The 21552-nt window shown below is 38.8% G+C and overlaps 1 protein-coding gene across 3 annotated transcripts in view; it reads left to right on the top strand.

Moving 5' to 3' along the window:
• Positions 1-21552, top strand: part of RAPGEF6 (Rap guanine nucleotide exchange factor 6) — a 206080-nt gene that overhangs the window by 8960 nt on the left and 175568 nt on the right. For all 3 annotated transcript variants that reach the window (XM_028527512.2, XM_036014843.1, XM_028527513.2), the window contains exons 2-3: positions 20148-20218; positions 21438-21494. In XM_028527512.2, the coding sequence (XP_028383313.1) occupies positions 20148-20218; positions 21438-21494 (128 nt within the window). The remainder of the gene's footprint in view (positions 1-20147; positions 20219-21437; positions 21495-21552) is intronic.

Genomic DNA, 21552 nt, shown 5'->3' with positions numbered 1-21552 from the left:
CATGTACACATCTGAGGGTGGCAGCACAGAAATTCTGTTGTTCTTTTCCACAGCAAGTGCACACCCTTGGAAAGTAAGAGAGCTTATTTATGCTTCTGGGGCCCTTGACCATTACTCGTAAACTCAGCTGGATGGAGAGGGAAGGTGAGATCTGCATGGGGCATTCGGTAGGCAGCTTCTCCTCTAGGCACCTCATTTTACATGTGTTGGAGATTCCCCAGCTTGAGAAAAGAACTGTGGTCATTGGAGTTCAGACACCGTAAGATTTGTTTCTGAGAGATGAGGAGCTTCCCTAAGAGAGAATTCTGCAAAGAGGGGGAGCAGCAGGCGTGATGAGCGTTCTGTGTGACAAAGTCCTGTTGTTTTGGAGGGTTGGCGTGATTGTGATCTCTATAACATTGTGGTTATCATTTGGCTTCACCTTGGACCAGCCTGTGTATGCTGAAGTCTGGCTGTAAATAAAAACTGAATGAGCCACTTTGTAAAGAATTTGAGGCAGTGGAGGCACACGTAGCCCTTATTTGATGATTCTTTACTACCAGACATTCTTCACTACTTTGCCATAAACTGACACTTTGGCAACTGGAGGGCTTCAGGCTGTGGCATATGGCAGAGCCAGGCCCTCAGTGGACAACAGCACACGTAGTACATAGCAGAAGTAGCGGCATAGCCTAGATTGTACTTGTGAACACGCAGTACGTAGCACTCCCCCAGATACTTCATTTGGTGGGCTAAGAGTCAGTGGGATGGGGTGTATGCATATAGAGGAACTAAACATTAAGGAGATAAAATATCTTGCTCAAGGTTATATGATTCATCAATGACTTTTTCCCCCCAACAATTTTATTTGTGGTTTTTTTAGTTAAATATTTTAAAATTACAGTTTACATTCAATATTACCTACTATTAATTCAGGGATATGGTATAGTGGTTAGGCAATCACATATTTTACAGGTGTTTCCTCTGATATTTCCAGTACCTGACTGGCACCATACAATGTAATTACAGTATTACTGACTATATTTCTTATGCTGTACTCTACATCTTCATGACTGTCTTGTAACTTAACTACCAATCTGCACTTCTCAGTCCCTTCACCTTTTTTAACCAGTCCCCCAATTCCTCCTCCCTTCTGGCAGCCATCAATCAGTCTTCTGTGTATGTATAAGTCTGTTTCAGTTTTGTTTGTTTGCTTATATTGTTCTTTAGGTTACACATATGAGTAAAATCATGTGTTATTTGTCTTTCTCTGACTGACTTATTTTACTTGGCATAATACCCTCTAGATCCATCCATGCTGTTGCAAATGTTAGGATTTCATTCTTTTTTTATGGAGGATTAATACACCATTGTGTATGTGAGCTACAGCTTTTTTTTTTTATCCACTTGTCTATTAATGGGCACTTGGGTTGCTTTCCTAGTTTGGCTATTATAAATAATGCTACAATGAACATAGGGGTGCATATTTTTTTTACTGTTTTGGGTTCTCTCAGATATATTCCCAGAAGTAGAATCACTGGGTCATAAGGCAGATCCATTTTTAATTTTTCAAGGAAACTCCATACTGTTTTTCATGGTGTCTGCACCAGTCTGTATTCCTACCCATAGTGCAAAAGGGTTCCCCTTTCTCCACATCCTCACCAGCACTTGCTGTTTGTTAGTTTATTGATGGCAGCCATTCTGACAGGTGTGAGGTTATATTTCATTGTGGTTTTAATTTGCATTTCTCTGATGATTACTGACACTGAGCATCTTTTCATATGTCTGTTGGCCACCTGTATGTACTCTTTGAAGAAGTATCTATTCAGGTCCTTTGTCCATTTTTTAATTGGATTGTTGGGGGGGGGGGGTTGGTGTTGTCTGAGTTTTTTATAAATTTTGCCTGTTAACCCCTTGTCATATGTATTACTGGCAAATGTGTTCTTCCATTCAGTGAGTTGTATTTTCATTTTGTTGATGGTTTCCTTTGCTGTGCAAAACCTTTTTAGTTTGATGTAGTCCACTTTTTTTCCCTTTGTTTTCCTTGCTCAAGGAGACTTACCAGAAAAAAATATTGCTGCAAGAAATGTCTGAGATTTTACTGCCTATGTTTTCATCTAGGATTTTTATGATTTCACGTCTAACATTTAGGTCTTTAATCCCCTTTTAGTTTGTTCTTGTGTATGATGTAAGAAAGTAGTATAGTTTTTACTTTTTTGCATGCATGTGTCCAATTTTCCCAACACCATTTATTGAAGAAAATATCTTTACCCCATTGTACATTCTTGCCTTCTTTGTTGAATATTAATTGGCCTTAAAGGCTTGGGTTTATTTCTGGGCTCTCTATTCTGTTCCATTGATCCATATGTCTGTTTTCTTGCTGGTACCATGCTGTTTTGATTACTGTGGCCTTGTACAGTTAAATGATTCTTCAACATTTTTCATTTCATGGCACACACAAACAAATTCTAAATTTTACTAAAATCCTGTGGCACACCAAAAAAAATATATTTTTGCCCAATCTGACAAAAAAAATATGGGTGTAATTTTTATTCATTCATACCAGACAGGTGTTATGTTAGCTGTCTACATTTTTTAAATTTGACAATATAAAAGAGGTCAGTGCCCCTGACTATAAATAGTCAGATATTGCCTGTTTTAAAAAATTTTGTGGTACACCTGTTGAAAAATCACTGGTATAGTTTGATATCAAGGAACATGATTCCTCCAACTTTGTTCTTCTCAAAATTACTGTGGTTGTTCGGAGTGTTTTATTGTTCCATATACATTTTTGGAATATTTGTTCTAGTTCTGTGAAACACGCCATTGGTATTTTGATAGGAATTGCATTGAATCTGTAGTTTGCTTTGGCTTGTATGGACATTTTAATGATGTTAATTATACCTGTCAGAGTATAGTATATGCTTCCGTTTGTTTGTATCTTCATCAGTTTCTTTCTTCAGTGTTTTATAGTTTTTGTAGTACAGGTCTTTTACATCCTTGGTTAAATTTATTTCTAGGTATTTTTGATGCAATTATATAAATGAGACTATTTTCTTAGTTTCCCTTCATTATTGGTGTATAAAAATGCTACTGATTTCTCAATATTTGTTTCGTATCCTACTTTACTGAATTTATCAGTTCTAGTAGTTTTTTTGGTGAAATCTTTATGGTTCTCTCTATATAGTATCATGTCATAAACAAATAATGACAGTTTTATTTCTTCCTTTCCAATTTGGATGTCTTTTATTTCTTCTTCTCTGCTTGCTGTGGATAGGACTTCCAGTACTATGTTGAATAAGAGTGGTAAAAGTGGACATCCCTGCCTTGTTCTCTATTTTTAAGGGAAATGCTTGGAACTTTGGCCCATTGAGTAGGATGTTAGCTGTGGGTTTGTCATACGTGGTGCGTATTATGTTGAGGTATGTTCTCTCTATTCAAACTTTGCTGAATTTTTATCAAATACTTTTTCCTGCATCCATTGATACAATCATGTTATTTTTATCATTCATTTTTATGTGGTGTTTCATCTTTATTTGTTGATATTATACTAGGCTTGCACCTGGAATAAATCTCACTTGATCATTGTGTATGATCTTTTTAAGGTATTGCTGAGTCTGTTTTGCTAATATTTTGTTGGGGATTTTAGCATCTATATTCATCTGGGATGTTGGCCAATAATTTTCTTTCTATGTAGTATCTCTTTACCTGGTTTTGGAATGAGGATAATGCTTGTCTCATAATATGAGATTGGGAGTTTTTCCCTCCTCTTGAAATTGTTGGAATAGTTTGGGAAAGATAGATGTTAGTTCTCTGAATGCTTGGTAAAATTCACCTCTGAATCCATCCAGTCCACGACTTTTGTTAACTACTACTTCAGTTTCCTTTGTTGTAATCAGTCTATTCAGATTTTCTAACACTTTCTGATTAAGTTTTTGAAGATTGTATATTTCTAGGAATTTATTTATTTTATCCAGATTTTCCAATTTGTTGGCATATAGTTGTTTGTAATATTTTCTTACAGTCCTTTGTATTGTTATTGTGCCAGATGTTACTTCTCCTTTTTCATTTCAGATTTCCTTTATTTGGTGCCTCTTTTTTCTTGATGAATCTGGTTAAAGTTTTGTCAATCCTGTTTATCTTTTCAAAGAACAGCTCTCAGTTTCATTGATCTTTTGTATTTTTTAATTCTATTTCATTTATTTCCCCTTTGATCTTTATTAGTTCCTTCTACTCTTGTTGGGCTTTGTTGTTCATTTTCTAGTTCTTTTAAGTGTAAAGTTAGATTGTATATTTGAGATTTTTCTTGCTTCTTGAGATAGGCCTGTAATGCTATGGATTTCCCTTTTTGAACTTTCTCTTTGTCCCATAAGTTTTGTGTTGTGTTCTCATTTTTGTTTCAAGGTCTCTTTTAATTTCTTCCTTGGTCTCATTATTAACTCATTCCTTGTTTAGCAACATGCTATTTAGCCTTCATGCCTGTGTGTTTGTTCAGTTTTTATCTTGTGATTGGTTTCTAGTTTCATACCATTATGGTCAGAGATGTTTGTTATGATTTCAGTCTTCTTAAATTTATTGAGATGTGTGTTGTGTCTTAACATGTGGTCTTTCCTAGCAGTTGTTCCATGTGTGTTTGAAAAGAAGGTATATTCTGCTGCTTTGGGATGAAATACCCTGATGGTATCAATTAAACCCATCTGATCTAGTGTGTCACTTAAGGCTGCTGTTTCCTTTTTGATTTTCTGTCTGGAAGATCTGTCCACTGATGTCACTGGCATGTTAAAATCCCCTACTATGACTGTATCACTGTCTCTCTCCTTTATGCCCATCAAGATTTGCTTTGTATATTTAGTTCCTCCTGTGTTGGGTGCGTAAATGTTTACAAGGGTTATATCCTCTTGTTTCCTCCCTTTATCATTATGTAGTGTTTTTCTTTGTCTCTTACTATTGCCTTTGTTTTAAAGTCTATTGTGTCAGATACAAGTATTGCTACCCCAGCTTTTTTTCTCATTCTCATTTGCATGAGATATTTTTTTCCATCTATTTTTAGTCTCTGTGTAACTTTCGTTCTGACTTGGGTCTATTGTAAACAGCATGTTTATGGCGCTTGTTTTCATACCTGTTCAACTGCCTTATATCTTGTGATTGGAGCATTTATGTGATTTACATTCAGTGTGATTATTGATAGGTATATATTTATTACCATTTTATTCATTTAACTGTGTTCCTTTGTTTTTCTCTTTTTCCTTCTTTTAAAAGAAGTCCCTTTAACAGTTCTTATAGTACTGGTTTGGTGGTAATGAATGCTTTTAGCTTTCTCTTTTCTGGGAAGCTCTTTATTTGTCCTTCGATTTTAAATGATAGTCTTGCTGAATAAAGTATTCTTGGTTGTAGGTCCTTGTTTTTCATCACTTTGAATATTTAATGTTGGTTTCTTCTGGATGAAATGTTTCCATAGAGAAATCAGCTGACAGTTTAATGGGAGTTCTCTTGTAGGTAATTGTCTTTTTCTTGCTGCTTTAAAAATTCTCTCTTAAAGCTTTGCCATTTCAATCATGTGTCTTGCTGTGGGTCTCTTTGGATTCAACTTGTTTGGGACTCTGACTTTCCTGAATTTGTGTGTCTCTTTCCTTTACCAGGGTAGGGAAGTTTTCAGTCATTATTTCTTCAAATAGGCTCCTTTTTCTCTCTCTCCCCTCCCCCAGCTCAGAGGCCACTCAGCACACATCCCAGAGTATTCCTAGTGTAGCTGATACTGGCTGGGTGCTTGTACACCTTTGTGGTGGGGCAGAATTTCAGGAAATCATCAGGGTGAGGCCAGCAGACTTTATCATGCTAGACAGACCACGAGTTGGCTATGTGGACAGAGAATTCTGCACTGGTTGGATGTGCAAGGAAAAAAATCACCCCGTCCTGAAGTCACACAACTCAGACCGTCCCAGTTTCTGCCAGCAGTTGATCTCAGCATGGCGGGCCCTCTGGGAGTCAGGAGGAGGGTGCTAATGGATGTCTCATGAGGGAGATGTTCTGCTCAGGCTTGGGGAATAGTGGAGGAAGGAGCCCCTGTCCCAAAGCCACACAACTTAGTCTGTTGGGATTCTGCACAGACCTCAGCAGGGAGGAGCTCCCAGGAGTTGGGAGGGCAGGGCTACTGCGAACCAAGGGAGTAGGGCTTGCAGATCTTCCCTAAGGGGGGAGGCACCAGTCAGGTTCATAGGAAAGTGGGGGTAATGGCCCCCACCCCAAAGCCCCACTACTCAGTCACTGACACCCTCTGAGTCTTCCCAGACCTCTGCATTCTGGCCTAGGCTCTTGACTTCTCAACAGGGCACAAGCTCTGCAGGCTTGGGCTGTGGGGGGTCCAGAGGGTGGAGCTTTTGCTTTCCATTAGGCTGATGTTTGCATAGGGGAGTACTCCGCCACTCCACCCAACAAAGATGGCATCTGCATTGAGGGAGAGGGACTCAGCATAGGTAGTTGTGGCAGTTGCCCCTCCAGCTCTCTTCTGAAGCCATGAACCCCAGTCTCTCCTAGTGGTACTTTAGTCCACTCTCCCCTCCCTTTGCTGGAGCTCAGGGTGAATGGCTCTGAACAAGGTTTTGTGTGCTGGCCTTTTAAGAGGGTGCTTGTGTTTCTAGTGGATTCCTATCTCTTCCCAATGGACAGAAACCTCGCTGCTTTTCATAGGGAGATGTTTTGTGGTCACCTCTTCCTTGCTCTGCTCATCTGGGCTGGAGAGCCTGGCTTGGGCTTGAGATCCCACTCTTACTGGGGGAACCCTCCTGTAGCTGAGATACCCCTCGAGAATCACAGCTGCCATCTGGGGGCCTAGAGCCAGCCCTTTCTGCATCTCTACTCTTCCTCTCAGTCTCGGTCTGTCATCATCTTGGCTATAAGACCTCTCTTCATCTAGTCTTCAGTTGGTTATTCAGGTTGATTGCTCTCTGTTTTTATTGTAATTCCAGTTTGGTTTTGGGAGGAGGTAGGTGTAGTTTCCACCTACTCCACTGCCATTTTGGATCTACCGCTGTGTGGTAAATATTTTTAAGTGTCAGGGATAAAAGATTATAGTTCTTTCATTAAGAAAGGAGATAGGCAAATACACAGTTATTATATAGCCTTGTTAGGTAATGCAATAGTTGTACATCTCAGGTGCTCAGGAGTTAGTAGGAGGGCTGTTGGGTGAAAGGAGTAAAGGGTAGGTAGGTATCATTCAAGTTACTTTAGAAAAGGGAGTCCTGACTTGAGTATAGATAAGAAGAATATGTAAAGTTGGATGAGGAAAGGACAATATGTGTCCTAAAAAGAAAGCAGCATTGGTCTAGGCTACAAGATGAACTCAGTATAATCACACAAGTTTTCTGGGCAGCTGGAACTCTGGAACAAGAGTGAATAGTAAAATAGATGAGGCTAGAGGCATGGTCAGGATCCAGTTCCTGAAGGACTGTGTTCTGCCTGTTAAGGAGCTGCCTCTGCTTTTTAGAAAGATCACTTTGGCAGCACAATGAAGAATGGATTACAGGGGGCCAGACTGCAGGTAGGAATTTGTTTTCTGTTACCCAGTGAGAAATAAGGGATCTCTAAATTGCTTCAGTTTGAATGGTGAACAGAGATAATTAGAAAGTAGAATTGACAAATTTTTAGCCAAGAGTTATTGAAGGTAAATACTATCTCCTCAATCAGGGATCTTAGGAGCAAGACACAGCAAGGAGTATAGACAATGAGTTTGGCTTTGGATATAATGTGCTTGAGATGCTGATGGGTCACCCAGGTGAAAGTGTTCAGAGTGCAGTAGAAAGTGTAAGTTGGAAGTTTACTAGAGAGCTCTGGGGTATACAAATATGGGCATCATTAGCATATACAGGCGTGGGCAGAAGTAGGTTTTAAATTGCATTATGGCATTCTTTTGAGTTAATAAAGCTATTGTAATAATCAAAACCTGCATGTCTTTTTGCATATGAACAACTGTAAATCTGCTTATGCCCACCCCTGTATATGGTAGTTGGAGCTATGGATGTGGAGGGTATTACTGTTGGTAGCGAGTCTCCGGTGAAAAAAGGGTAGATGTCATAGCTTTGGGAACATAAACTGTTAAACATTTAAGGGGGTAAGAAAAGAAGATGAAACCTGTGAAGGAGACTCGGGAGCAGCTGCAACAGAAAGGAAGTCAGAGCAACAGGAATGGGGAAGACTTCATGTTACAGTGTTTATTGGATGCCTGTCACTGTTACAAAACCTTTACACGCCTTTAATTCTTCCAAAAACTCTCTGAAAGAAGGGAATGCCCACGTTTTAACATACATACAGGCACACTTCAGAGAGCTTGTGGGTTTAGTTCCAGACTACTACAATAAAGCAAGTATTGCAGTAAAGTGAGTCATTACCTTTTGCTGGTGGAGGATCTTGCCTTCAACTTGTAAAAAGGGCAACATCTGTGAAGCGTAGTAAAGCAAACACAATAAGATGAGTTGTGTGTGTATAGGGAAATGAAATCACAGAGATGAACTTGTCTGAAGTCACACAGTTAGGAACCGGAGTCAAGATGCAGACCTAGGCATTTTGATTTCACAGTCTGTCCTTGTAATCATTGCTAAATATTTCTCATTAGCACAAAAACCCAGAGGGAAACACGTTACAGGAGGGTTAGACGGAAGAGTTTTAGAAAAGGGGGAGTGAATGAATGATGAAGTGTCAGCAGTCTATAGAGAATGTGAATAAAGATAAAGATTTAAAAGTGAATGTGAAATTTGGAATTAGCAAGTCTTGGGCTGGCTTCATTATATGTGGTAGGATCAAGAGAGTGAACTTCAGGCTATACTTGAGCTTATAAGTAACTGGATGCTTGATCTTTTGATGCGTTATCATTTGTGATTATTGCAGTTGTTTAAGGATATCATTTGGAACTTTCATCACTAATTTTTTAAAACATTTATTATTATTATCTTTTATCCTCACCTGAGGACATTTTTTCATTGCTTTTAGAAAGCTAGGATGGGAGAGAGAAACATTGAGACAGGCAGGCAGGCAGACAGACAGACATTGATGTGAGAGAAATATTGAATGGTTGCCTTCTCGTATGCACCCGAGTAGGGATTGAACCCGCAACCTGGGTAAGTGCCCTGATTGAGAATTGAACCTGCAACCCGCCACCCTTTGGTTTACTGGATGACAGTCCAGCCAACTGAGCCACACTGGCCAGGGCCAAAGTATATATGTTTTTTCATTTTATTATTATATATTTTTAGAAGGGAAGGGAGGAAGAGAGGGAGAGGAATATCAATCATGTATGATTGCCTCTTGTGCACTCTCAACTGGTTACCTGGCCCACAACTCAGGCATGTGCCCTGACTGGGGATCGAACCAGTGACCCTTTGATTCGCAGGCCAAAGCTCAGTTCACTGAGCCACACCAACCAGGGTAAGAATATAGTTTTTTAATGTTAGAGTCTTTATTAATAAAATACAATGTTCAAATTATTTAGCAGTATGTTTTAATCTACAAATAAAACGTGTGTTTACTCTGAAGTGTATACTGAAATCTATAACAAGATAAGATGAGAGTCTAACATAGCGATGGAATGAGGCACACTTTCCCAGAGACCATTGTTGGGGGCAGCGTGTCATGGGCAAAGGTGATTGGGGATGCGGGGGAAAGATAATGAAGAAAAGAATGCGGATCAGTAAGTGAAGGCTTAAAATTAAGTAAAGGTAGAACTGTGTGTCCCCAGATGGAGAAAGCAGAAAATAGTCATGTGTTCTCCACCCTCCATCTTCCTATTTAAAAAAAAATTAAAACTACAGAGACACTGAAAGAATTTGGCCATATTTACTTATCTCCTTCTCTCTGGCATATACTTTATTTGCTAAACTATTTGAAAATAAGTTGCAGACCTGATGACACTTCACCCCTCACCATTATCTCCAGGATGTCTCGTGTGTATGTGTGTGTATATATATATATTTTTTTTAATTTTTATTTTTATTTTCCCCCACTCCAGTCAAGGTGTACATTACATTTGGTTATCATGTCTTTTTAGTCTCTTTTAATCTAGAACAGTCCACCTGCCTGTCTTTTTCTTCCTTTCACAAATGTAGCTTTTGGAAGAGTTGGGCCAGTTGTCTTCTAGAATTACATACCGTTATTTGGATTCATTTGGTTTCTCATGGTTACATTCAGGTTAAATCACTATCTTGAGAAACTGTGAGGAGATGTTCTGTACTTCCTATAATGTCTCATCAGAAGACACATATTATCAGTTCATTCCATCATTGGAGATGCTAAACTTGATCACCTCTGTTTCTGTGGTGTGAAGGTGCAGTGCTGTGAGTTATAAGTGATTCCTAAGGTGACACTTTGAGAGTGTGTGGATATCCTGTTTTCCAACAGTGTTTCATCTAGTGGCTCTAGCATTCATTGGTGATCCTTGCCTAAATTATTACTTTGTTGTTACAAAGTCATAAGTTTTCTAATTGTATGTTTATTATACATTTATTAGCTGGTATTCTGTATAAAAGAATTTTCCCTGCCTCCCCTTTTCCTCCTCCTTTTTCATTTTCATTTTTATTTTTTAATCCTCACCCAAGGACATGCTTATAATTTTAGAAGGGGAAGGGAGGGAAAGAAATATTGACCAGTTGCCTCTCATACACGCCCCAGGTGGGGACTGAATCCGCATCCTAGGCATGTGCCCTGACCTGGAAGTGAACCCACAGCCTATCGGTTTACAGGATGATTCTCCAGCCAACTGAGCCACAGTGGCCAGTGCTCCTCCTCCTTTTTTAAAAAGATCACTATCATTCAGGGATTATTTTTGTATTTTTTAAATATATAGTCTTTATTTTTCCATTACCATTTAGTCCCTTTATGTGCTTCTCCCCCCAGCAGTCACCACCCTATTTTTGTATTTTTTATATTGTCATTATTCTTTCTGATTGTTGGATTACCTCAAATTTAGCCAGTGAGAGTTATTTCAAAGTCACATGCGTTCATGTCCTTTTGACACGACCCTATTAGACTTTAAGTGATACCTTCTTTCTAACACAGAAGGTATTCCAGGCTTGTTCTCTCCTTGGCCTAATACTGAAATCAGCCACTTATCCAAGGAGCCCTTGTTCCCTTTAAGGATAATTATATTTAGAAACCAAGGTCCGGACTTCAGGTGTGGTGTTTTCTAGCTCTTTACCGCCATTTTGCAGAATATATTTCTACCTTCATGGATGAGAAAACCAAGAAATGGAATTCTGTGTTTAATGTCGGGTCTTGTTAACTTGGAGATATTGTTCAGAATCTTTAAATTATACTTATATAGTCTGCTGAATGTAACTTAATCTTTGTTGTGTAGTTTCGTAACATAAACATACAAACATATAATTCTAGCATTTGTTAACTGTCAGTCTCTGTGATTGTCTGTACTATACCCTTAATGAGCATTATTTTATGGTCAGAGCAAAGTAGTTTATCATTGTTGTGTACAGATAATAAATGTCAAGCAAATTATTCAAGATCGTATGTTTAATAACTGATAGCTGCAGAATGTGAACCTGCGGCTTTCTCCAGATTCCAAGTTTTTAACCACATTGTTAGGCTGTCTTTAGCCTAACAATGATTTGGAGAAGACGCTTCAGAATAGGTTTTTGTTACAGAACTGTAGCTGCAGAGTATGTATCTTGAGATAATGTCTGTACTGACCTTAGGATCCATTGGAGATATCTTTTAGTGTTAAAATTCCTGAGATGGACTTGTTTTCCAGTTCAAAAAGCTAATGTGTAAAATATCTTGGTCAATGATTGTTTTAGATAAATGTATTGAAAGCTATATGTGACAAATTAGGCATGTTCTAGATAAGAAATTTACAAGTTTTTGATTTTAAGAAGCAGAAAAATGAGGACTAGCTCTAAGTATCCCAGTCTGAGTTTTCCAAGTGTTACAGTCAGTTTTCTAAGCGTGTGTGGAGTGGCAGTCAGCAGGCTTGAGGGATGGAGTCACTCTGAGAGCAGCGCACTGCTTGGCACAACGAGGAGGGGAATAAAAATCCCAATCAGCTTAATTAGAAGTGTTTGCTTAAAAGAACCATTAATTTCTTATACATATGGAGTCACGAATGTGAATTTAATATTTTATTTAACATTTAACTTGAACACTCATACAGTGTACATACAATGAATTCTTTAGGCATGGACTGTTGAAGGGTGCACAAAGGAAGCCACTTACCACGGGAGTAGGATGGCAGTGGGCCCCGCCCACCTCAGTTTGTTCACGGTGGCTCACAGAACCAACTGACTGGCCGAGAGGGTATGGCCGATCTGTTTTAGGAAGTACTGAGTCATCACCACTTCCTCACCTTTTATTGCTTAAGTAAAACCAATTATTTTATTCTGCAGTCCCAGTTGGTATTTGTTCCTCTAATCCCCCTGGATAATTTTTGTAGTATTTTGTTGTAGTTACAGAACCAGTGGCTGATTCAGGTGTTACTGATCTGGAATAGTATGACTTCTGGTTTTTCCATCTTCCTTGTGACTTCCCTCTTTCAGTGCAGTAGCTTTCAAGTGCACAGGCTTGTGTTAAATAATTAACAATTCCTTGGATCTACCATTTAAAGGTTTTACTACCAAGAAATATCTGTAAGACTTCCAGTGTGCCTCTTTCTCAGGGGTTTTGTGTTCGTTTGGCTTTCTGTGGTAGCTTTTATTGGTCTTGGACACACCAGGAACCTAATAGATGATATAGCATCTTCACCCTGTCTCAGAAATAATTGGTACAGGAACTACAAGAACCCCTTTCTAAACCCAGCATCACACGGTCAACAACTGCTTGCTGTCCCATGTAAACAAAATACCATAACCACCCACATCATGTGAAAAAATCAGCTCACTACTACAACCATCCTTTGTTCTGAGAGGTTCTTTTTTGTCCTGTTGTGAATGCTTAGCATTTTATGATCTGTAATTAGGGTGTCCTGAAAAGACCAAGGTTCACTGGACATCTCAGTGCTTGTCCCCCTCCTCACGAACAGGGAACAGGTTATCAGTCAGATAACCCAGAGTGATATAGATCCTGCCTGTAATCAGTGGTTCTCAAATGCCACTGTGCATCAGAGCCACCTGTCAGGTTTGTTAAACCACAGACTGCTGGGTCCTCCTCTGATTGGTTCTCATTCACTAGGTCCGGGATATAGTCTGAGAATGTGTCTTTTTACTGAGTCCCCAAGTGATGGTGATGGGGCTTAATCTAAGGGTCTTTCAGGATTGTTAATCAGATGTAACAGCACCGTATTCTGGCTATTTTTAAAAGGTATCGAAAGGACACTGGATAGCTACAGAAGTGGTGGGAGTACTAGAGAAAGTAGGGTGGGCTAGGCAGCCTTGATGGTGGATTTGATAATGGTATTACTGCTGCTAGCACTGAACATAGTGGTGCCACAGCTGGTGCTACTGGCACCTGTACTGTATGCTGCACAGGTGGACAGGCCCTGCTGCTGCCTCTTGCTGCCAGAGTGGATTCTGTGCAGTGTTGCTTCTCAGAATCTCTAGATTCACAGTCTGGAATAGGTGTGTCTGGTGGCACTTGGATCATTTGCCTAAGCCCTAGTTTTATGGAAAGTTGGAAAAATGAAAATCTGGTGTTTTCAGCTTCCAACACAACCCAGGCTGAGGTATTCTCCAATGAGGAGTTCATTCATGACTTGACTTTCTTGATAGATATTTCTTACAAGACATTTCTGACTGTATTGCATTAGGAGTTGGCAAAGTGTAGCCGGGGGGCGCAACTATTTTATGTATAGTTTTATTGGAATGTAGTCATTATCTATTCATTTACCTTTGTGTCTATGGTTGTTTTCATGCTACAGAGAGAGGCAGGGTTAAGTAGGTGTTGCAAAAACTATGTGGCCCCAAATAACCTAGAATATACACTAATATGTACTACCTGACCCTTCATAGGAAAAGTTTGCCAACCCTGATAGGAGTAATGCTGATACTTCTATTCGTGTCCATGCAGTTACCATTTATAGATGCTGTTAGAGAATTTTGTTCATTCATATGGCTAGGTTCTCTGAAGTAAGGAAATTGAAGGCAAACAATGGGACAGACTTACAGATATTTGGCAAAGGGCTTTTAGAATCCAAAGTTGATAAGCTTTGTCAGTCTCTCTCTCTCTTTAGACAGAACTGAAGAATTACATAACAATTTTAAAATTGGAGAATTATATTCTCACTTAGACATTAAAGTTGAAAAGTGAATTCCTAATTCTTTGTCAGCTAATCATGGCATCATCAGTGATGTACTAAAGATGTCCTCTGACTTGAGACAGAGTAAACGATGTGACACAGATTCAGTCAGGAATCTGAAAATTCTGTACTTCCTTGACACTAGCCTAGCCTCATCTGGCAGAGCAGGTTCTAGGAGTTCTGTTTGCCATAACATAACCTATGCGTGTTACAGTTTTCAGAACTTATTTGCCACTAAAATAAATTGTCTCGAGGTCAGAAATAATAAGTACATTTGTATAGAATAGTCATTTTGTATCTGGCCATGTGGTGATGACTCTTAACTCAGAGGGTTGGGCCCCAGTGGCTGTGTTTGTCATGTGTGGTCACACCCACTCCAGCCATTGTTTTGGAAGTCCTAGCTCATGCAGTAAGGCAAGAACAGGGAAAAAAACATACACTGACTGGGAGGGAAGAAATTATATATATCATACTTAGAAGAGATGTTGTATATGTAGGAAATCCAAAGAATCTACAAACTATGAGATTTATTAAGGTTTATTGTATACATTTTAATTCAGAATCTGTCTTTAAATGGTACACTACTTCACATGAAGTACAGGGACCCTACAGCAGTGTTCTCCCAGTTTTACCCTTGGCCTCTGTTGTGATGCATATGTTGTGTGCACGTGTTGTGTGCATATGTTGTGATACATATATTACAGAACACACAATAAGTTGTCTTTGTTGTTGCTTTAAACAATTTAAATAATTAGACAAAAGATTTATGTTTACCCATGTAAGTACCATTTTTCCAGATTTCCAGATTTCCATCTGGTATTGTTTTCCCCCTTTATGAAATACTTTTAACACACACATACACACTCACATACACTTACACACTTACAGAGCAGGTCTGCTGCTGATTAATTTATTTGGCTTTTGTATATGAAAAATATTTCGCCTCTTGTTATTTTTTCCCTTTTTTTGAAAGGAATTTTGACTAGGAATAGAATTCTAAGTTTATGGTTTTGTCTTTCTTTTGTGACTTTAAAGCTATTACTACAGAGTTGTCTGGATTGCATTGTTTCCGAATAGAAGTTTGCTGTAATTCTAATCTTTGTCTTACTATGTAATTTGTTTTCTTTCTCTAGTTGCCATTACAATTTTGTCATTTTTAAAGCAATTTGATTATGGTGTGCTTTGGTGGTGTTTTCTTCATATTTCTTGTGCTTGTCAAGCTTTTGGATATGTGAGTTTATCGTTTTCATCAAATATGGAAGGTTTTCCACCATTCTTCCAATAGTATTTTGTTGTTCTCTCCCTATAGTGACTTTTTAAAATAATGACTTTTTTATTACTGTTATTTTAGAGATTTTATTTATTCTCAGAGAGAGGGGAAGTGAGGGGGAGAGAGAAAGAGAGAGAGAAGCATTCATGTGTGAGAGAAGCATCAATCGGTTGCCTCTTGCATGCACCCCTGCCAGGCCCCAGCCAGCAACCCAGGCACCTGCCCTGACTGGGAGTTGAACCTGTGACCAATATGCTTTGCAGGATGATGCCCAACCCACTGAGCCACACCAGTCAGGGCCATAGTGACTTTTGTTAGGTGGTTTGAAGTTGTCAAATAGTTTACTGGTGCTCTGTTCCTATTTTTTTCATCTTTTATGTCTGTTTTTTAAAAATACATTTATTTTAGAGAGAAAAGAAGGGTTGGGGGGGAGAGAGAGAGGGAGGGAGGGAGAGGGAGAGAGGAACATTGATGGTGAGAGAGAAACATCAAATGTTTGCCTCCCATATGCACCCCAACTGGGGATTGAACCTGAAACCTATGTATGTGATCTGACCAGGAATTGAACCTTCAGCCTTTAGGTACACGGGACGATGCTCTAATCATCTGAGCCACACCAGGCCAGGGCTCTGTGTTCTCTTTTTCATTTCTGTTCTTGTGTGTTAATTATTAATCCTTTATTCTACAATGTCTAATGTGCTTTTCATCCATCCCCTGTGTATTTTACTTCTCAGATATTATTGTTTTCATCTCTGGGATTTTTGTATTGTCTATTGTGTGTTTAATCTGTATCTTTCAGAGCCTATGGAATATGTTCCATGTGGAATATGGAACATATTTTTAATAAGGTTTTTAAATGTCTTTTTCTAGTAGTTTTATTATCTGTGTAATTACTGAGTTGGTTTTGATTGATTTTTCTTCTCATTTTAGGTCATTTTTCCCTGATTTTTTGCTTGCTTGATATGTTTTGATTGAATACCAAAGATTATGTATTTTACCTTTTTATGTACTGAATATTTTTTGTATTTCCTATAAATATTTTTCAGCTTTGTTCTGGATTCAGTTAAATAATTTGGAAAGCATTTGGTCCTTTTGAGCTATGTCGTGTAACACCAGTGTAGCGTTTAGTCTAGGGTTAATGTTGCCTCAAGTCTGAGTACTCTCCTAAATGTACTTTGAACTCTGAGATTTTCCACTTTGCTCAATGGGAACAGGAACTCTCCCCATTCCTGTGTGAGTTCGGGGTATTGTTCCCTCCAGTCCAGGGTGTTTACACTTCACCTGTAGACAAACTAGACATTTTGGCCCATATAATCCTTTAGTCTAGGGCCTTGTCCTGCACGTTGCAGGGTGTTTAGTAGCATCTCCGGCTTTAGTCAGTCACTTGATGCTTTTAGCACTTCTCTCCCCCAAAATGTGACAGACATTGCTCTGTCACCCAGGGGGCAAAGTCAGTCCTGGTTGGGGACCACTGCTCTAATTGGTTCCGATGGTTCTTCCCCTGACTTCAGATTCTGTTTCTTCGCATACATGAGATGATTAATACTCAACTTAAGACTCAAAGGAGACCCTGTAGGTTTCCAGAACATACTCTCTGTGTAGCACTCTTCTCTGCAAACTCGAGCTACCTTCTCCCCATACTGCTAGCTCCTCTCCTCAACTCAGGGTACCACTAGGCAGGGCTACCACCAGTAAGGTGTGATAATCGTGTAAATTACCTCATTTGTTTCCCCTGTCTCTGATGTCACTGTCTTTTGTGTCCTGGGCTCTCATTTCTTTTTCTTTCATTTTTTAAGGCTTATTTATTTGTTTTTAGAGAGAGGGTGGGGGGGGGGGGAGAGAGAGAAACATTGATCAGTTGCCTTTTACATGCACCCCAGCTGGGAACTGTACCTGCAACTCAGGCATGTGCCCTGACCTGGAATCAAATCGGCAACCTTTTGCTTTTTGGCATAATGCCCAACCAACTGAGCCACACTGGTCATTCAGTGAGGTTTTATTTCTTAAAAAATGTTTCATATATTTGTTTTGATTTGAGGTTGTTTTAGGTGGAGGGTAAATTCAGTTCCTCTTATTCCATCTTGACCTAAAGTTAAAGTCCCAACTGTTTGTTTTTTACTTTGGAGGGATGTCCTGAAATACCCCCAACCACTTCATCCCTCAAAACATTAAAGTGGCAGGTCTTTGAGTCCACATAGAGTTTATCTCCCACTTTCTGAATGTGTTACTGGGGACTTCAGAGTACCAGCCACCTTTTGCTCATTCTCTTGTTCGTGCTGTCCAGTCGGCAAGATATCATTTATGTAATCGTTCAGGAGATCTGGATGTCTTCAGATTATATTTTGATAGAGAATAAGAGAGCTAAAGTAGCCCTAAGGTAAAATTGTAACTTAATATTGTAAGTCAATGTCCCACATGCTTACTGTTTCTGATCTTCTTTTGTAATTGGAATAGAAAAATATACATTTACCAAATCAATATCTGAAGTGTGCCCTGGCTGGTGTGGCTCAGTGGATTGAACACTGGCCTTCAAATCATTAGGTCATCAGTTCAGCTCCCGGTCAGGGCACATGCCTCAGTTGTGGGTCAGCTTCCCCAGTTGAGGGCGTGCAAGAGGCAACCAATTGATATATCTCTCCCACATGGATGTTTCTCTCCCTCTCTATCTCCCTCTTCCCTCCTCCCTCTAAAAGTAAATAAATAAAATCTACAATAAAAATATCTGAAGCGTAACTCATCAGTTCCAGTAGCAATATTAATACCTGGGATGGCAGCTGTGACCAGGGATAAAATTTGGCTAAGTCTGTGGCAGTCTACAGTCACTTTTAGGGCCCACCTGCTTTCTGCAGCACCCCTGCATAATTGAAGTCTTTACTGGTGGCACTAGTCTGCTATCCTTTGCCCCTCTGGAAACAATATTGTCTTTTATTTACTGTATTGTGCTGGGGATTGGGGAAATTTCAGAGGTTTTCACTTGGCTTTTTCCACTATGACAGCTTTTGCTACATAGGTTATGACCCATTGTGGGGGTTTCTCTGACTTGTGGGGGTTGATATACATTCTAATTATAAACTTGGGGGGAATGGAAAAAGACTGTTAAGTGGGTTTGTAGGCTCAGTGAGCTTGCTATGAGTCAGACTTTTGCCAGGACTCTACTTATTACCCCAGTTGAGAACATTTTGACCAGGAGGTTGGTTCTTTTGCCCCATAGAATCTTGACTGGGATCATCCTCTTGGTTCCATTTAGCTGGTAGCTGGATTCATCTAAGAAGTAGGGGCTCACTTACCTATCTGGTGCCTTTCTCTGTTAGTGACACCAGTGTGGGCTTCCTCCCAACATTGGTGGTCTCAGGGCACTTGAGTCTTCGACGTTCCACAGCTTCACTTCAGCCACATTCTATTGGTGTGAGCAAATCACAAAACTATCCAGATCTACGGGGAGGGCACATAGACTCCAATTTTTGAGGCAGGGCTGGTGGTGAAGTCTCATTGCAGAACACCTTATGGAATAAGAAGCGTCGTCATTGCAGCCATCTCAGGAGACACAGTTTAGCATGTCAGCTACCCTGTCTGCTGTCTTTCAGGATTTTAGAAACCTTCCTCATTTTCTGTGGTTTCCTTTTTGAATCTGTTCATTTTTCTAACTACCTAAAAAGCTTTTTCACTCTCATTTTAGTAAGGATTTAAAAGAGATATGTGTGGTCATTGAATCCATCATGGCTAATTAGCAGTTGTAATTTTTGGAATCAATGTTTATTGCTGTTTTTCTTAGTGGTTCCATCTCATTTTATTAACCTAATGGAAACAAGTTGTCTTAGGTGTCTTGTCTTTTCTCCCTGTCATATAATAATCCTCTTGTCTAATTGATATATCAAAGCAAGAAGGCAGTGTTTAGGCTGTGCTGGTATTAAGGCATTATCCCTTATAAAAGAATAAGGAGGTACATTTTACGTAGATAGTCAAAACTGATTGTAGTCACAGTGCACCAACATTTTATACAGTTGAGCACCAAACCACCTCCTACTGTCAGTCATGTGGGCTGCTCCCACATTCGCCTTCTGCCATGCCACTGCTCTTGGCTGAGGTTGCACTGTATAATCCTGGGGGTTTTAATACCTAGTTATCTGAATGAGGGCTAAGGAGGGGTTCTCTCCCTATTTCAGAGTGAACAATAGGATTGTCTCGTGGTACATTAATATCACTTTGAGATCCTTTAGAAAAGGATTTTTTACAAAGTCATATTTTAAGAGGAATATTGACAAACTGGATCATCTCCAGAGGAAGTCAGCCAGGATACTTAAAGGTCTGGAACCTATAAATACTGAGACTATAATCTGGAAGGGGGAAAAATAAGATCCAAAAGATTTTATGACAACTTTTCAAATACCTGGAAGTCACTGAAGAAGAAGGGTTACATTGGTCTAGAAATGAATTAGACTTTCATATGAAATGGTGAGTATTTAATTTGTCATTGTTTGAGTGCAGGCCATCAGCCATGCTGAGGAGGGGTTGAGGGAGTTCTCTGCCTTTTTAGATGTCTTATAATTCAGAGATTATGACTTTTCCATAGTCAGAGCTCTGTCATAAGGGATTATTTGCTTAAAATCAGAATTGTGGATTGTCCTATTTTAAAAAGATTATTTGAAATAATCTAAAATATTTTCTATTCTTCAGGACTTAAACACTATTTATTCTTATCTTCATGGAATGGAAATATTATCAAACCTCAGGGAACATCAGCTTAGGTAAGTGCGATGCTATGTTTAAAAGTATGTACTATGGAGTTACTCATATGAATTTAGGGAGATAGTTGCAGGGTCCAAATCTTGAGGGGCTTTTAGTAGGAGAAGCATAAGGAATTTGTGTTTTCCATCCAATTTTTCTTAACTGTGGGAATCCCGTATAACTTTGGACTCCCCCAAACCATAACTACAAATAGCCTACTGTTGATTGGAAGCCTTATCAATAATACAAGCAGTCAATTAACATATTAAGAAAATCATAAGGAAGAAAAATGCATTCACAGCACTTACTGAAAAAAATCCACATATATGTGGACCTGCTCAGTTGAAACCTGTTTTTTGAAGCTCAGCTGTAACTATGTAAAGCAAAGCACAACGCTCAGTATGTGCTAGCCAGTGAAAACAGAACTCTTCATTTTGTGGTTCCTACTGATATTTATTACATCATATGCTTAAGATGCGCATGGTATCAAAGTGGAAGGAGCAGGGTTCTTGATTTGGTATAAGCTCTTGTGGACAAGATCCATAAATTTCCAAACCCCATTTTCCTGTCGTTGTGGAAGGAGTGTTTTCTCCTCCTCCTCTATGTCATTGTGATGACACTATTAGTAAGAAGGCTTTCTAGTGTTATAAAGTGCTAACTATTGGAACTTTGCATAACTTTTATTTAAAATTTTTTTTTATGACCAGTTTATCCATCCCATTTTCTGGTTATTCTTTAGGTTTTGCATTATGGACCAGATTGCTAATTAATTCTTTGGGTTTATTATTCTCTGTTTTCTGTATAACATCATTCAGGTGTTAGTGTGTGTCAAATAAAAAAAACTGAAAGAGGATCTAGTAATGTTCAGTATTTTTAAATGCAAACAAATTTATATATTCAACAAATTTGTGTATGTGTATATATTTGCCTCTGCCAGTAACTGTTCTTCACACAAGGATTCAGTGCGAAGCAGACAAATGCACATTTTCTCATAATAAAAAGAATATTATTTAGTGAGAATTGACAGGTTATAGAATGTACATAGAGAGTATTATACTTGTTGCTACTTAATATCTGTTTGTGAAAATACCACATTTAATGTATATATTTATAAACTCTAGTTTACTGAAAAATTGAGTAATATAATCTGATAATTTTCTGTTGAGGTGATTATAACAGAATTTTTGAAACAATTTAAGATAAAAATCTTTAAAATTTTTACTTTTTAAAACATTTTAGATTAATGTCTGCAAGAGCACGCTATGAGAGATATAGTGGCAATCAGATTCTGTTTTGGTGAGTATTTTCAGAATTAGCTTAAATTAATTACTTTAATGTTTAAATTTTGACTTTT

This window comes from Phyllostomus discolor, chromosome 13 (genome assembly GCF_004126475.2).
Source record: "Phyllostomus discolor isolate MPI-MPIP mPhyDis1 chromosome 13, mPhyDis1.pri.v3, whole genome shotgun sequence".
NCBI lineage: Eukaryota > Metazoa > Chordata > Mammalia > Chiroptera > Phyllostomidae > Phyllostomus > Phyllostomus discolor.
Note: the sequence above shows the minus strand (reverse complement) of the source record. Positions and strands in the feature narration are given on the sequence as shown.